This window comes from Aulostomus chinensis, chromosome 23 (assembly GCF_037954235.1).
Source record: "Aulostomus chinensis isolate RoL2024-O1b breed Wild chromosome 23, RoL_Achi_v1.0, whole genome shotgun sequence".
Lineage (NCBI taxonomy): Eukaryota > Metazoa > Chordata > Actinopteri > Syngnathiformes > Aulostomidae > Aulostomus > Aulostomus chinensis.
In genome coordinates this window covers 14,986,648-15,004,140 of record NC_141342.1, presented here as the reverse complement: position 1 = coordinate 15,004,140, position 17,493 = coordinate 14,986,648, and the positions used below count along the sequence as shown (strand labels likewise).

General features: G+C 41.1%; 1 protein-coding gene across 3 annotated transcripts in view; it reads right to left on the bottom strand.

The window, feature by feature from the left end:
• Positions 1-937: 937 nt before the first annotated feature.
• adkb (adenosine kinase b) overlaps positions 938-17,493 on the bottom strand; it is a 114,271-nt gene continuing 97,715 nt past the window's right edge. For all 3 annotated transcript variants that reach the window (XM_086196079.1, XM_086196080.1, XM_086196081.1), the window contains exons 9-11: positions 13,986-14,100; positions 4,842-4,928; positions 938-4,571 (exon numbers count right to left, since the gene is read on the bottom strand). In XM_086196079.1, the coding sequence (XP_086052205.1) occupies positions 4,447-4,571; positions 4,842-4,928; positions 13,986-14,100 (327 nt within the window). In that variant the 3' untranslated portion in view covers positions 938-4,446. The remainder of the gene's footprint in view (positions 4,572-4,841; positions 4,929-13,985; positions 14,101-17,493) is intronic.

The window sequence follows — 17,493 nt, the reverse complement described above, 5'->3', positions numbered from 1 at the left end:
TTTAGTGCGCTCCTACAATGATATTGACAATTTCACTCCCCCCCCCCCCCCCCTTCTGATGAGACATTTCTTTCTTTCTTTCTTTCTTTCTTTCTTTTTTTGGGAGTCTGGACATCCCATTTAAACACACCTTTTAACATAAATTCCCTGTGGGCATTTTAAAACTTGAATGATTTAGACATAAACACACTCTTCATTTAAAAAAAATTAAACTGGACAATATCACCCAGGGCAGACTATTATACACTAACACCTTAATCTGCTAATTAACTCCACTATGCCCAAGGAAGAACAGCAATAATGTAGATCATTAAAAATCTTCCCAGTCTTCAGATATGTACTCCTCTCGCTCATTCAACAGCATTAGAAATGCCAGAAAGCTCATTTTTCATGCAGTAATACAGATGTAATTAGAGAGATAATTGGTAACGTCCCCATTAGATTATAAACACACACTGTACTGTACTGGCAGATTAAATGAAAATATTTAACCCTTGTAAGAAAAAAAAGACATATTTGATGTGTAATTTGATTTGCACCCGTTTAATTCGTGTCTTGTCATTTTCTCATTAAGCTATCAAAATGCTTTTTATTACCCTGTTTTTTTAATTTATTTTTATACGATTCAGTGCCGCTCAGTCCTTGACATGTAGTTCAATTCGCTTTCTGTTTATTAAATGAATTAAAATGTTATTTCGCTTGAGCGAAAACAGGTGGAATAAAGAGAGGACCGGTGTCAGGATGGAGCCACTGACCAAACCTGCTTGTGTGCGTCTAATGAATGCCACCCTGGGCCCCAGCAGGTCCTCCATTGCTGCATGGGTCCAGAGATAATTTGAATTGGAGCATGTGCCATTGCAATCTGCCCATCCCCCCCCCTCCCCCCACACACACACCCTACACCCCCCCCCCCACCCCCACCCCAACCCCGTCCTCGATCCCTGCCAACTGCCACACTGGTGTTCACAAACACTGCTGCCCATCTGCGGGGCAAAACACTGGCCAGGGCGGTTAAAAAATATATAGATTCTGATCCTGAAGCCAATTATAAAAGTAGCATATTTAACTGAAAATACTACACAGTAGAGATGCAGAGACGTACATGGCAGCTATAGTAATATTCAACACGCCTCGGGCTGTGAGTTTACATTAAATAGCATGTAAAGTGTAAATAAATGCAGGGATTTTACATTCCACGCTGCATTCATTGAGCAAAAGTTTACCAGGGAAAGTGAGAAAAGTATGTTTAGTAGTTTCCGTATTGTGGCAGGCTTTCTCATTACTTAATCATGGCTCCCGGTTTTTGTGTTTGTGTTTTGCCATCTGTCATCTTGAGAAGCAAATGAACCAGCTGCCACGGAGTGTGATCTTGCCCAATCAGAAATGTGGTCCCTTTCAAAGCGCATCTGTGTGAAATCTTAAAAAAATGCCGCTGAAAATAAAGTGCCTCAAAGTTGTTAATAACATTTTGGCTGGAGAATGTTTTCACCTAGATGCCCCTGATTAGCATAAACGCATAAACTACATCTCATTACAGTAAACAAAGCTTTTGTGCAGGCGAGTGTAAGAACTAGATATTGTTAGGAGAAAATAAAAGAAATGATGATGTAACAGGTTGTTCTGAGGGAACAAAAAGTGTTATTCTCTATCACACTTCTTTGTAGAACAGATGAGTGTTCAGTTGTTTTCCACAAAACACTTGAGACGCCGGCCAACACTTCTGCTGGCCCACAGTCAGTAGGAGGTGGGTAATCGGGGAGGGGCCTCCCTCTGATCCTCATCTCCAAACCCCAGTGACAGCACAGCTGGGTACCAAGGATCAGCCTAATTTTCAGGTCCCTCTAATGATGGCCACGTAGAGCAGCCGCTAATCCCTTAACTGAGAAAAATGATCTCCTGTAGCCCTGCAGGCCAGTTCCAGACTTCTAGTGTCCAGTTAGGACCCTGTGAGCACCAGACTGGTCCAGCACCTCCCACTTCTCCCCATTAATGGAGGTATCCAAAAGTGATTAGCATGATAAAGCCTGTGGCTGATTAGATAATGGAGAAAGACACAAACCCGGAGAGTAATTTTCTGCATAATTGCAGAAACTTCCTCTGACACACACGTCAAAACTGACTTTGTTTGGTAATTGAGTGTTTTATGAGTGTGATATTATTTTATTTGTATAATAAAGTAAACATTCTGTTGTACCAATAAAACAGCCACTTTTAGAAGTGGAGCGTCACCCATAATGGAACCCCATCCATAATATCTGCAGCAAGACAGCTGAATATTAAAGGGGTACTCAGCTGAAAATGTACTACATTTTGAGTATCACCACACTCACACCCTGCAGGCGAGAAAGACGGCTCGGGAAAGTTTGGAGCTCGCTGGCTCGTGAAGGATGGCACAAATGGTTCACACTACTAAATACACTATTTGTGTGTCACACTATTGCCTCCACATAACATAAACGCTCCAAGGGAAGTTGTGGAATTACCTACCACCAAGGAGTTTTCACCTGTGGGTGTTTGTTAGTCCATGTAGGAGTGTGTAAAAATTACCACTGATCTTGGTGGAGAGTCTAGCGCAGGCCAAGGAAGAACCATCACACTTAATCACATCCATTTGGGACCGAAATCCTTAAAATTGTTCCGATATTAAGTGAAAACAATACAATCAGCAACCTCGCTACAATATTATGTGATCGGGTCATTGTTCGTGTCGAAGTTTGTCCACTAAAATTGTTTGCTTTTTGCTGAGATTATTTTCATTGTCTGTAAACACAAGTGAAACAATCCTTCACTCGAGTTTCGCTTTCACTCTCTGCACCAGTGTGGTATAGAGAGGTGTGTTTACAGGAGAAGTCACGCTGAAACTGATCAGCACGGAGCACCGCATCACACGCGACGCTGCAGCTGGTGCTACAAGTAACTCATTTACAAAGTCACAGACGAATGTTAACAGACAGAACTGGAATCAGGATGATGTCACACACTGATAATCTGCTTGTGTCAGTAGCAAAAACAAGCACTTTTAGCGGACAGACTTTGAGACAGACACCCTGTCTGCTGGTTCGAAGCTGTTTTGATGCATTCTTGCTCAAAAAGGGAAATATTCAAATAATTTAGGTCCCTATTTTGATCGAAGCACAATGGAAAGGGCATTCAGAAAGCGCGTTCCAAGGCAAACTCAGACTAACCCAATATAAAACTAAGTGCCACTAGAGAACACACACATTTATGTTGCAACTGCACCATGTGAAGACAGCACACTCTAACTTTGGTGTAATTCAAATGTTCGTTACGTTTGTTGCCTGTAACCACTGGGTAGCGCCATGTCTTAAATTCGTCTTGTAGTATGTTGGGACTCTTATCAAATGTGTGAAATTTGGGGAAGATCCGACTATGTGGAGTCCAGTTCCAACAGTTCCGTGCTTTACAGCGAGGTATCAAAATTGGCCGCATCGCCACGGTAACGCCATCTAACCAAACCTCTCAAGTCTTCGCAGTAACCTGTCATCAAGTTCTTGAAAAATTTGAAGACCAAAAAAACCCCAAACGTGTTATATCCTGTAGTCACCAGGTGGCGCTATGACTAATCTACCACAAAAGTCTTCCTTTGCCCATACTACATCTCTCCACCACGTTTGGTGAAAATAGGCCTCATAGTTTTTGCATTATCCTGCAGATGGCTGGACAAAGAGACAACCATCAATGAAAAACATTACCTTCTTGGTGGCCCAGGTTGAGAAATACCATAAATTCCCCAGCAAACACGACACTTTGTTAAGACCGGCCTTGGTGGAAGTCTACAATCCACAAGTGCTGTTCTAGTTGGCACTGAATTTGCGAGAAATACACGTTAGCAACATTCTGAGCATGAAGGCTGTCGGTAGAAAGGTGGATTTTGCAGCAGGTGCGGTTTATGAGACGTTCAGCAGATCTTTAAATACACCTCTCTGGCCATGAAACTAAGTCGCCATGAGAACTGACTCTTTCACGCAAGTTTCTGTGAGTGATCCATTTCTCCAGCAATGTATTGTGAAATATTTCAACCAGATCCGACTATTACGGTTTATAAACGCTGTTTGAAAAAAAATGTTTGACATATCGAACGTTGGAGATTTTGATGGAATCCATCATATCTGCTGCAATAAAGCTGTCCTTGAAAATCAGCAACAGCTAATCTTTTCAGACTCCTCGTGCAAGTCTACAGAAGGTGACTATTTGATACTCAAAAGACAGACTTTCAGCGGAATGTTCCTTTAAAAAGCTATATTATTCCAACACTGATACGAGTACATCTTTTGAATTGTATTAAAACAGGTTTGTTCAAATATTCACTCTACAGTATTGAGTCCCATGCAGTCACTGTAAATAAAAAAAGAAAAAAGAAATGTACAACAAATCCTGAACCATACATATACAAGTATCTTGTGGAAAAGACAAATGTGCGGTGCGTTAGTGAAAGTCTGGCGTCTCCGGGAAGGTGCATCCGACTCGTCTGATGATGACGTTGGCAGCATAGTGTCCGGCTCGGATACACTCCTCCAATGCATGCTCTTGGACCAGTGCAGAGAGGAATCCTGGGTAGATGGAAGCAGTTGGCATGGATATTAAACAGGTGCTAATACACTCTTTGGAAGAAGCAACACGGTGTTTTCATCCTCTACGGGATCCAAACGATGAAAGTTGAATGCGGGGATCTGACAAGCTCATACAGAGCAAAACAGCAAGCAAAATGTCAAGGCTCATATGATCTAGAAGATAGAGATTACATAGTGGGACAATATCAAAGGTTAACTGATAATGTAAACAGAAATCAAACTGTGAAGAGGTTGACTTTCATGCCATACCTCCTACGAAGGCGTCTCCGGCACCGTTAGTGTCCACAATGTCATTCTGGTCGATGTCCAACACAGGGAACATGGTCACCTTCTCACCTGTGGTCAGGAAACAGAATGCTTTTGAACTGAATTCAGGAATCATGGACTCAAGTGTTGATTTTTTTTTTTTTTTTTTTGCCATTTCAGTTTTCTCTTCCAGTTGTACGTTAACGATTCTCCCTAAGGCGTCATTGGTCCTCCCCCAATGCTGCATCTTCTCAACTGACAGAGTTTCAGGAGGGGTAGCACATCTCTCTCCCCCCACCTCAGAACAGGCGCTGACCAGAGGAGGCGCTAATGATGCAACCAGGACACATGCCTTCATGTAGCATCCCATTTGCAGACACGGCCGGATGTGTCTGTGCAGATGCCCAACCAACACGCAGAACCAAGATACCGGCCCCAGAACTATGGGCCCCCAAGGTTGATAGGCAAGGCGATAGACCACTGCACAACCTGGGCGCTCTGTATCCTGGTTTTACCTCCATCAAGGGAAGGAACATACGCAAAAACAATCTTTGTAAAGGCTTGTAGCGCGAGCCATTCCCTTTTTGGGTAGACTCATTTAACATAACATCAGGTTGTTGGCTGAGGTCTCCTTGGCGGAGGTATTTGCTCTCCAAGTGCCGTTTAGTTGTTAATTATTTCTTTAAATGCGCCATTATTCACAACAAAGCTTCGATATAATTGAGGACAGTTGGTGTGGTAAAATCCTCTGAACAGTTGTTTTTGTGTCTAATGTACAACATGTGTAAAACAAGAGATTGTTGCGTACAGTACATTACATGCGTGCTCCATAATTAGTGCTGGGAAACAAATGCGGAACTCAAAAGCTTGTCAAAGTTAAAATTTAAGTTTACACTGTGAAGTTCACTTTGCGTCATTATGGTCATCAAAGCTCTGGGAAGTTCGGGAAGCCATAAACCACATATGGTTTGAGTCTGAAGACAAGCTGAGTGCAATAAACATTTTTAACGACTTGTATGGCTGTAAATGTTTTGTTTAATTTATTGACAGACGGTAAAAAAAAAAAAAATTTGCACAAGTAATCGGCACAAGATCCAAGAACCCGAGCTGACATCTTTGAAAATCCATCCATCCATCCATCCATTTTCTATACCACTTATCCATTTAGGGTCAGTGGGAGGGGGGGCTTGGGCAAGAGGCGGGGTTCACCCCAGACGGGTCACCAGTCCGTCACAGGGCCATCAGGAGCTATTAGGGGTTCAGTATTTCGCTCAAGGATACTTGGACATGGTCACCAGGGAAAGTGAGGATCGGACCAGCGACCCTTCGGTTGCCCGATGGCCACTCAACTTCCGAGACATGCTGTACCTGTCTTTGAAAATTTAAAAATATAAATTTCTACATAGCCTTGATTACCTAACTATGATGGCTCGGTTAAATATAAAGTATTGACAGTTGTAACGCAACAAATGATCAAATGTGAACACTTTCAACATCCCGAAGCCTTACATGGGTGCCCCAAATTAAAAATAATGCAGAAGAGTTACTGTCTGTCGTTTCCATTTAAAACAGAATCCATTGAATCATGTTCTGCTTATTATCATCACTGGATTATATTGCTTCAATTATCAGTTGCATGTGCACTTCAAAGAGACTTCCAGTTTAAAGGAACAGCGGGGAAAAAAAAAAAACCTACCAGATGACAAAGTCTTGAGGTGTAGAGTGACATTAAATCAGCAACTTATGTCAGAAAAATCGAAACCACACACACAATCTTCAAACAATCCGAGAGCTCTGGTGCCGACGTGAACCTTCAAAAAGGTGCAGGAGACAAAAGACTGACATGTGGATAAAAGGAACACGGGGAGGCTGACAGACCTCTTTATTGAGTAAGAAAAAAGAGTTTAAGGAGAACATGAGGAAAAAAAAAAACATACAAAAAGGTCGGTTAATGAGGCTTCCTACTAATCTAACAACAACCCGCTGATATATTTCTGTCGTTGTCCTACAGGGCAAGATACACAACCTGCAGCCAAGCATATGCTCAACGCCTGATGTCAAAGACAGAGAGAAATCCTCAAGTTGTAAAACCAATGTGAACATGTTACGGCAAAGAACAGAACATCTATTACAGACAGATAAGATATTTTCTTAACAACACACCTTGCCTTCATGAAGAAAAGCAGCTGATTCCTTGCTTTGATGATAAATTGAATCCTTTCAGGATCGCCCAATTAGTAGCATAACAACTTTGCTTAATTAATGTCACAGTTGAAGCTGAGGAATCCTCCTCCCTCTTGAAATGATTAGCCATACATAAAAATGTGCTAATAATAAATGACAGTTATTTCATTTTTAAAAGTTGCTGCTAGAAAACAGGATGCTATCTAGTGTGAAGCTATTGCTCTCGTGTAGTAGTCAGCAGCGGTGTATTTATGCAGGGTACTTCAACAGGCATGGGTTTTTACAGTATTATGATAACCTGTCATGAAGTTGTGTTCATCTCTGCAATTACGCTACAACCGGAGGTGATAAAATTCACAAAACAAATAAATCAGAATCTGTTTAAAACAAACCCGTTGTTATGTTGTAGCAATTAGCAGTTCTGTTCTAGGAAAAAATCGTTAAAATTCACAGTGAATTGGATCACTCTCTCTCTCTCTCTCTCTCTCTCTCTCTCTCTCTCTGTCTTCTCTACATTTGTTCTTTTGTACGTTGTCTCAAAAACCCTTTGGCTTTTTTTCCCTCTTCTCTCACTTGGTTAAAAAAAAAAAAAAAATCCCCTCCATTGAAAATCAAGTTTTAAGTCTTGTTAACACACCGATGTGGTGTTTATTTCACATGCAAGGAAGACAGAAAGAACGAAATAAGCAGTCAGTGCCATGGCAGGAACATTTCTACTTTGAGGACAAGGGACAGTCTCAGAAATGCAGGAAAGGTTCTTAACATGTCAGGAACCAATCATATCAACTGTTGGGGTGCTGCTTGTGGTGCATTCCACATCATTAGCAAGCTATATTTCAAAAAGAGGGATGTCGGAGGAGGTGTTGTATCACTGTTTAACAAGCTAAGGTGTTCAAAGCCTCCCCTCATCTGGGTGTTTATCTTTTACAGTGCAGCTACCATGGCACAGCGAAGGCAATTGGGTTTATCTAACATTAGCAAGCCATTCTTAGTTAATGCTACGACCAACATAATTTCTGATTCACCGAGTGGCTCGGTGAAATAACCCACCATTTCTTCTACTGTACCTGCTGTAAATGTAAAGTGCCGTTATGACTGTATGCATAAACTGAATGGGAGTGGGGTCATCTGAAGCGCTGGAACCGGATGAGGAAGCGGCTAACCACTGCATGCTAACCACCACAAACCAGAAATGTATCTCTCAAGGCGTCTCAGAACACTGTGTGTCTGCTGCATCTGAAAGGAAGCATCACGGATGTTAGATCCACCTACAGAGCAGGCAGCGTCGCCTCTTGGCTGTTTAAACTTGGCTGTTGTTGGTAATTCGTTTCTGTTAACTGCAGCTTAAACTCTTACTGCTACCTTTAAGGCGTCTTGTAGGCAATACCGCGACTTCACTCTTCGAATTTTATTGATGTAGTTGCCAGTTGATGTCTAATAACATTTTTGCAAAATTTCCTCGCACAATTCCACATTTTCCTCCTTTGGAATTGTTTTTTGATTTGAGCGTGTCAGGCTAAATGATTGGAACAAGCTATAAATGGCACACACCATCATGCAACACACAGTGTCTAGTAAAACTAACAGACTGGTGGAGGCTAGTATTTTTCACAGGATTAGAATTCAAGTTCTAACACAAAGGCAATGACGCAGATTTTAACACAATACCTGAAATTAAGTGGGACCCTCCACAAAGAAAAATAGTCCTGCTTCAAAATGGCACCAAAAATGATCGTCTAGCACAGCAAACATGTTGAATGTAGCTGCTCCAATTGATGAAAATGATTACTGACTACAAAGACCTTTGCTACACTCATCTTACAGATCGGGTATTCAAAAACTAGTATCTCTTCACCAAATTTAGCCATAATGACCATTGAAAATGCAAAAATTAAACTCTTACAGCTTGAACTTTTTAGTAATGTACTTCCATAACCTTTTTTTTTTTTTTTTTTTTACTGTACTGAGAAAACAAATCCACCCATTGATTGGAAGTTTTATTTTTCTCTTCAGAAGCTCTAGTGTACCAAATCACTTTTTTACACTTCTGTCCAGGCAGTTTTATTTATACAGCTCAAAATCACAAGTTTGCCTTAAAGGGCTTTAAAAATCTGAGTAGCATACAACAGCCTTTATCCTTAAAGTGAAGACCTCGAAATACATTAAAAAAAACAGCCTTTGCTGCATGACGCGGCTGATGGTTTTAGCAGAACGTTCTAAGAGAGTTGTTTCTAGCAACATGGCACCAGAGACATCTCATATCCCTCTTCCTTCTATCATCGTGGCCTCAGTTTGGACTCGGCTTCTTGGGAAAAGTTTACATAACCCCATTGATACAAATTATTACATTTGACGGACATGTCTACTAAAGTTACAGTCCAACAATTACCCAGCTGTCTGTAACAAAGAGCTCATTGGCAAGAATCTGTCATGGAAATAGAAAAAAGAAGAAGAAGAAGAAGAAGAAGAAGAAGAAGAAAAAAAAAAAGCGTACCCTGCCAAATCCTCTGACTCTGTGGTTGCTGGCTTGTAGAACGTCTGAAAACAGCCCCTTCGCTGAACTCATTTCACATTTCACTGTAATGAGTTTGGCAACATTATTTTCAACCCTTAAAAACTCTGCTGTACTTTTCTTTTCAAAACCCCTGACATATTCTTGTTCCTGGAATTTAGTTGTTTTTTGTTTTTTTTTAAAAAGAAGAAGAAGAAGAAGAAGAAGAAAGAAATGAGTGAAGCAGCAGATTTGTGGTGAATATGCGAGGGTGTGTAATATGGCTCGTGCTTTGACAGGTAACCTGCAACAAGAGAAGGGGGGAGAGGGGAAAAGAAAAAAAAAGAAGTCGAGATTCAAAGGAATTCAAGTGCTTTCTTCCAGGAAGCTATAATTGTGTGCTTTTGTTAATTCGCTCCTCATAATACCCTCATTACAACTCTTGTATGGTGGTGATTAAACTTGAGAAATTCTTTCAACAAGCGTTTCTTTGAAATTAGTATCAATTAAGTCCTTTATTATTGACTATTCTTTTCCACAACGCCAATTCACATCATAACACTGGCTGGTTAAAAATAAATAATACTACTACGACTACTACTAATAATAATAATAATAAGACAACCTCTGCTACTTTGGAAAATGAGCATACGGAGCATTGTTTGGGCTGAGATGACGACACGCTTCACTTCCACTGCGTATAGCAAGCAGATCAGATATTTGTCAGGTCACTGACACTTTATCATTTACACAATTAGCAGTATTAATAGATCACTATATAACCTGGGCTGTTAAATGACTTCATTCCACACGATTAGTCCTCGCAAGCACTCAGAACAGCACGTGCGAAACTTCCCCAAGAATACTTGTGGAGGTTGTTTTTTGTTTCTTTTTCTTTGCCAAACCAGAAACCTCGGAGAGAAGAAAACAACTCCATCGCTTTCTGGGTAAATGCGACAGGTTAGGAGTAAGCTGATATTCAGTAATGCCTCCCTATCACGAGCGGCATCTTCGCTCACAATTGAGTTAGACGGAAAATACATATGCCTGTAATTACGGTAACCACGGCCATAAGATCGCTGCCAACCAATAACCTTTCAGAGGGACATGAAAGGAAATCTTTCAACATTTGAGGGGAAAAAAAAAGAGAGAGAGAGAGAGAGAGAGAGAGAGCGAGAGAGAGGGACTAAGTCTTTTTGTTAATTGATTTTGTCCATCAGGAAGCATAAACATCCCGCTTTCACTCAAAGAATTCTGCTGTTTAATCTTACTTTGGTCTTAAGACTGTATTATATACGAATGAAAAGTAAGAATTGCCATTAATATTCACTCCTAATGTGATTAACGCGTATCTTCATTTTATTTTTAGTAGAAATCTGCCGGCCCTGCCCCCTTGAGAGCCCTTAAACTCAGCCGACTCAGACTTGATCAAATCCTTATCAGCGATTAGCGCCGGCGACCCCAGCTGAGTGATGGTTTATGAGATCTCCTCACCGTTAAGGTTCAGGGCACAATGATCTTAATTACTGCCGTAATGGATGTATAAGCAAAAGCCCAGTGTAGTTAGGCAGTGTCAGTGGCAGCTAAATAAAGGGCCGTTTCCCCCTGCTCCCAGCTCTTAAAAGCCATGTTTGAAGCGGCGGTGTGATGAAAGGCTCCAAATGAAGGGCAGAGAAAAAAAGAAAAAGAACAATAACAAATTGACATCTCTTTTTGGAGAATTATACCACGGGGGAAGGCATCCTACCATCCTTAATCACTATAAAGTGGTTTAACATGACATCCAGAGGCTGGCAAATGATCAAATCCTGACAGGAGGACAAATTGCAAACAAAATGAGAGATCAAGTTTATTAGAGCGCCGCCTCTGGGAAATGAAAATCTTTAATTCTCTTTTTACATTGACATTTATTTGGCTGGCATGAATAGCGATGTTCACGCACACACACGCACACACACGAACACACTGCTGCACCTACTACTGTAACTGCTCTGCTGCAATGATAGAACAGTCAATGACATTTATCATGTTTGCCTTTGTAGATGACATCTGAAACACATTGTCTTTCATCCCCGCTGCATTCATCATGTAGTTTATATAAAATTCACAGTGGCGCCGCGGCTCTGTCTTCGTGCAGGAGCAATGAGAGAGGCAGGCAGGAATTATCCATCACCTCCAGCACAATGGATGCATTCCTGTTCTTGATAACTGTCGGGCTCCCGCTTCAAGATGTCTTTTACAATTTTCATGAAAGGCAATTTGATGGGTTGAAATAAATGCTACTAATTAGAGCTGGGTGATGTAATCATTGATTGACATGAATCATGTCGCTATGATATTATCACATCGCTGTTATTTTACATACTTTTGTTGATTGAATTAATAAATCTAAGCGAGCCGGTTACATGCTTGAGGAGTTTTTATCTGATGTCATACATAAAAGGGCAGCACTCAGCAGTGGTATTGACGCGCGTCAGAACACTCATGCCTGTTGCTTTCTTTGTGAGCTCACACAATAGCCTCTAGACAAACAGAACTGCGCGTTCTCTTCTTCCTAGCCCTTGGAATTACGTCCATATTGAACAATTCCACACTTCAGGATATCCATCCAATGCTAATGTCTGGTGCCAGTGCAGGAAGTGGTGTCTTCCTGTACGTAGCAAGGCATAAAGTTGGAGGTTGAGGTGAAGGATGGGCGCTGACATCACAATGTTATGGAGGCCTTTCTGTTGCCGAAACTATGAGAGTTGTTCATTTTCCAGAACATCTCCATGCTGCCATGGTTGGGGAGCGTAGGTAAGGCAGGTTGGGCGTTGAATCATATCCGAGTTTCCATTTTGACCAATTATGAAAACATAATCATCAAGATTTTATTGGACATCATACTCCAAAGAGCCAAGCAAACTAAGTAAACGGAGAATCCTGTTAAAATATAAAATATGTACGCTGTCAAAATTGAACAAAATCATTTCACCAAAATTTCATCATAATTGAGCAACCCTAATTTTATATGTGTCATAGTTCCACCGCAATCCACAATAAATAAGACTAAGCATTCATGGATACAATCTTTTGTGACTTTAGGCAGCAGTGGGATATTATCCTGCAAGCTGATAATGTAGCAAATAGTATTGGCTTATTTGAATGTTCAGCAGTTACAAAACAACATTTTCATTCGTGTTTGTGTCAAATGAATGAATTTAAGTTCAATACGACTTTTTCTTTGGCTCTGTTTTTGGTCTCCACCAGTTTCTCTGGGATTTTCTTAAGCTCCTAGGTTACGTCGACCTGCCGATCGCCCTCTTTCTCAGTGTTGAGTAGTTAACTTACGATGTCTTTTTTTTTTTACACGGAAAACTACCGCCTGCCTCGACTGAAAATGACAAAGAGGAGAACTGCCCAAAACAATAAAAGTAATGGTGGGTTGTAAAGCCATCGGAGCAGGTTCACCGGTACAAGCAACCACTTTTTACATTACATATTGTTAATATAGAACTATTGATTAGAGTAGCTTTAACCTTTATGCAACAAAGATCGTCTCTTGAGAGTGTCTTTATGGAAAGGGCAACGTGACAATAAAATAACAGTAGGAGACAACACTTTTAATATTGCCATCAGGGGCATTACACTCATCGAGACCCTCGCCTGCGGTATTAAATCAGGGACATAGACTAGAACACACGAGAAGCGAGTGTCTTGCAGTGCTAACGGTCCTGCTACAGCTGCGCTTCGGTTGCTGGTTATGAGTGGAGTCTTAACCTGAGGCCTTCTCTCCCCGTGCACGACTAGTCTGAAATGAAGGGCAACAAGGAGAGACACCCTGTGACTTAAAAAAAAAAAAAAAAAGCCTAAAGGCTCCCGTCAGTAATCAGAAACTATCATCTCTCCCTACATCGCTTACACCTGTAACCTGTGATGACTCTCCCTTTTAATGTCCGACGAACAAATATTCTCTGCATCAAAGGAAGCTGGATTTATCTGAGCACCAACATTGTCAACCTCTCTTCAAGGTCATTTGGCCAGCATTTATCTAGAAAAAAATAGTGCGCATGTGTGTGTGTGTGTGTGTGTGTGTGTGTGGGGGGGGGGGGGCAGCATTTAAGAGCTGAAGCATTAAAAAATGCTGAGGACTGGCCTGGATTCTGTCCAAGACAAACTTAGAAGTACTTCACAAATCAATGCCTGCTCTCTGCATCCCCCACACTTCTTTTATGCTCCGAAATGACAGAATGTAGTGCAAGAGTTCTTTTTTTAACATCTGGTGTCAATATTGGAGGTTAACTTCAAAGAAATTACTGATAGCATTTGGCTCTCTAGTCAGCGATCTACCATCTATTTAAGGCTGCACTTCTGAGATATGAGGTTTACGTGAAGGGTAAAGATGTCCAAAAGGGGCCAACAGTTAGGAGGATTGAAAATCTGTGTGAATAAGCAGACGAATACAAGAAGGAGAAAAAACAAAAATGGCCTACCAACGGTTGCAACGGTGTCATCCTTGCCCTGGGTGAAGACCACCACTCGCTGCCTCTTTGTGTTCTCCTTGGGTAGGTTTTGAGTTTTCTTTGCAATCTCTGCAATGTCGTCCGTCTGTAAACACACCAGACAGTTGGGTAAATATGTTAAATTCAACAACATGGGGAGCGATTTCTGAGGAGTTCATAATGATGAACTGAGACAGAGGTCTTTCCAGGTTTTTCCAATTCGGATGGATCAAGTGATAATGAAACCAGATGGGCAATGAAACCATTTCGAAGAAAAAAAAAAAGATCAATAAGCGCACTCAATAAGACTTCCTCTTACAGTTACAGGAGTGCTGGAAAATATTAGAATGCCATATTCCCTAAGTGAGATGAAAATAAGTGCGTGAAGATATGCTATTGTCAGATAAAGCTACTTCTGTGAGCTGAAAGGAATAGGTGGTGCGTGTACTGTATCATTCTCCTCCCGAAACAGGCCATCTCTCCTCAGCATCTGCACAGAATGGATATTCTCGCCTGGAGACGACAGAACTCTCCGGAGTGCTTGCCTTTGATCATGAGAGGGATAAAAAAACCCACACCTGTCAGTGCTACTTTATTATTAACTCATCATGATGTACTATGAGCAGGTGGAATGTCTTTATCGCCGTCTCACAGTGGGGTGGACTCTGCGTTTTCTGTAATACAGCACACCGAGGAGCTGGAATTAAGGGTCGCAGACACCTCTAACATTTGTATCAAAGCTAACGCTCCAGCACCTCCACCATGAGCAAATACTGTGGTTATGGGAGTAATCAAATAGATAGGCAGCAACCCAATATCACCAGCCACTACTGGCTCACTCAAACCAATGAGCTTTTACACCTTTAAATGCTTCCCAAACGTCCTTTAATCAGGCCTGAGAGGTCCGGGGAGACCCTAGGCCGAGGAAAAATGGGTGTAACACTCTAAGTAAGTGCTAATGGTGAGGTTAATACAGAGGCTGTTAGCAGGCGATGGTGAAAAAAAAGGCAATTTGTCACTGTGACTGGATGTAACCACAAGCACTCCTCCAGACACTGAATGCAAAACCACACAAGGCTTCGGCACATTGTCACCCTTTGGTTTTATGTTCACCGACATAAAAAAGGCGCTCTACTCAGGTTTAGGTGCTAAAAGGCTCCAAGGGCCAGAGGTGGGAGGCTATAAGCATCATGACTGTTGAAGCTAACTACTAACACACACAATCAATCAGAGAAATCTTGTTTCTTTCTCCTTTGCCTGGAAAACCTGATGACAATAATATTCAGCAAAACGAATGAATTGACAAATGATCTGTTCACCTTACCGCTGACAAATTAACTGCAATATTTACAATCGCGAGGCAGATAATCAGATCGAAAGCAACAAACCGTGTTAAACTGTGCGTCTGCATTTAAGGCAGTAAGAAGCCGATAGTTGCCACTTCAGACTGTTTGAGGAACACTGCCAGGGAAGGATTCAATTAAAGCCCCGATAGTTCTTTGAGCATTTAAAGAAAACAGATCAAAATCAGGTTGCTATGTTGGATCTGCTGTTTTTCATCTCGTGTTTACAATAAAGTTTTGGCGAAGGATTCATAATGTCATGATAACAGTGTTTCAGTGCATCTGTCTGTGGGTCAGATATTGACGACTTGCCCGTAATTGCAACAGCATTCAATTAAAGTATTTTTGTAAGTGCCACACTGACAAATTAATTAGATTGTTCATGAATTTAAATTAACAAACAGGCCTCGCTGGCCTTAAAAGACTCAAACAGACTCCCAAGACACATTTATAAACACAAAGTTTCTGACGGTAATTATTTTTTGCTGTGCCTCAGAGGTTTAGAATATATTTGAACAAGTAGCTGTGACAAAATTAGTTTTTTTCTGTTATAATACAGGTTGAAATCTCCTTGTGATAGTAATCAATTCATTTAAATGATTGAGTTGTGAAAATGCATAGAAATGAATATGTTGTAGACATTGTAGAATGTGATGCTTTAAGTGGAAGACACGCACAGTGAAACAAAGTGACGTGAGTTCGATTTATTTGCTCATGACTAAACTGGATTCTGATTCCATTATTGGAAATACCTCCAATATTGGCTATAGGACACCAAATATTCTATTACCTCCGAGATAAGGCCCTACCACTTCCTGGTTAGCTTAGCTGTCTGACCGGAATCAATTCTTCTTCTCCGCTAAAAAAAACAAACAAAACAAAACCAAAAAAACAAACAGAACCCTAACGCAAAGATTCCACAAAGTACATGAGCTCCCTCTACTGGCTGCACCTCGGTTTTGTGCCATCCTCAAACCCCCAACCAGGACCTTTCAGAAACACAGCGCTGAAGACAGCTGGATTTGCGCAACGATGCAATAATCACTAAATCACACAATAGTCGCGAGATCAAGCGAGAATCTAGGTGGCGCTATAAGATAACAGTAAATAGGCAAGAGGTTAGCACTGTCCAGCGCTGACTTGCTGTTTATTTGTCCATATTTCTTTTGAAATTCTGAAGTTTTTTGAGATAAGCTCTTGCTGTCGAGCCACCCATCATGACGATGTAATGTTGAAGCGGTAACTTGATACAAAACCATTACTGGTGGAGTAGGGAGACACGGCGCTCCTGGTGGAAATGGAGAATTCTCTAGAAAAGCCACCATCAGATCTGGTGGCCGCGTCTGAGCCGGAAGATGTCGTGGCCTTACCTGATGTAAGTTTAGCTCTGCTTCCCTGGCAACTACAGTTTTTGAGCAGTGAAGAAGAATGGATTTCTGGTGTGTAACATTGGTCAGAGCTAGCAAAATGTAAGTAATGTAAGGATGAAAACAAATTTCGACGGCTTCATTCTCTAGATGTATTTGTTCCTGTTCAGATCAATGATGCGTAACAAATCTATACAAAGTAATCAGTATAAATGTATTTGTTAAACTCGTGATATTTAAGTATATGAAGTTTTTTTTCCCCCAACACTGGTATTAGAACAAGTTCACGTATCAGAATAAGCATCAGCAAAGGAAAAAACGATACCAGAACATCTAAAGTCGGCTTCACTTGAGTGTAAATGGAAATGTTGTTACATAAGGATGGAGTGTAATGTAAGAAGTGAACCTATGAAGGCAGCCGGATGTGACTGAAAGAAGTTCCATGAAGGAACAACTTGTACTGAGAAGTTTGATAAGCAATTACCAAGATTAATGGCAGGTTATGTCCTGCAATGCTGGTGTAAAAATACATGTGTTATTTCCTGTTCTTGTTATCCAGGCTACTGGACATAGCATATTGACATTCTGAGAGTCCAGCTTGTATAAAGGGAATAAAATTGTCATCCAAAGTGACAAAAGAGGAAAAAAAAGACAACTGTGAAGAAAACCTCTTTGAACTGCAGCCATCTAAAAGCAGTAAGTACAGTACACACTACTGATGTCATCTGAGAAATCACATTCATCTGATGCAATTTCGCAGAGTGTTCTGGCAAATCAGGTTGACATGGA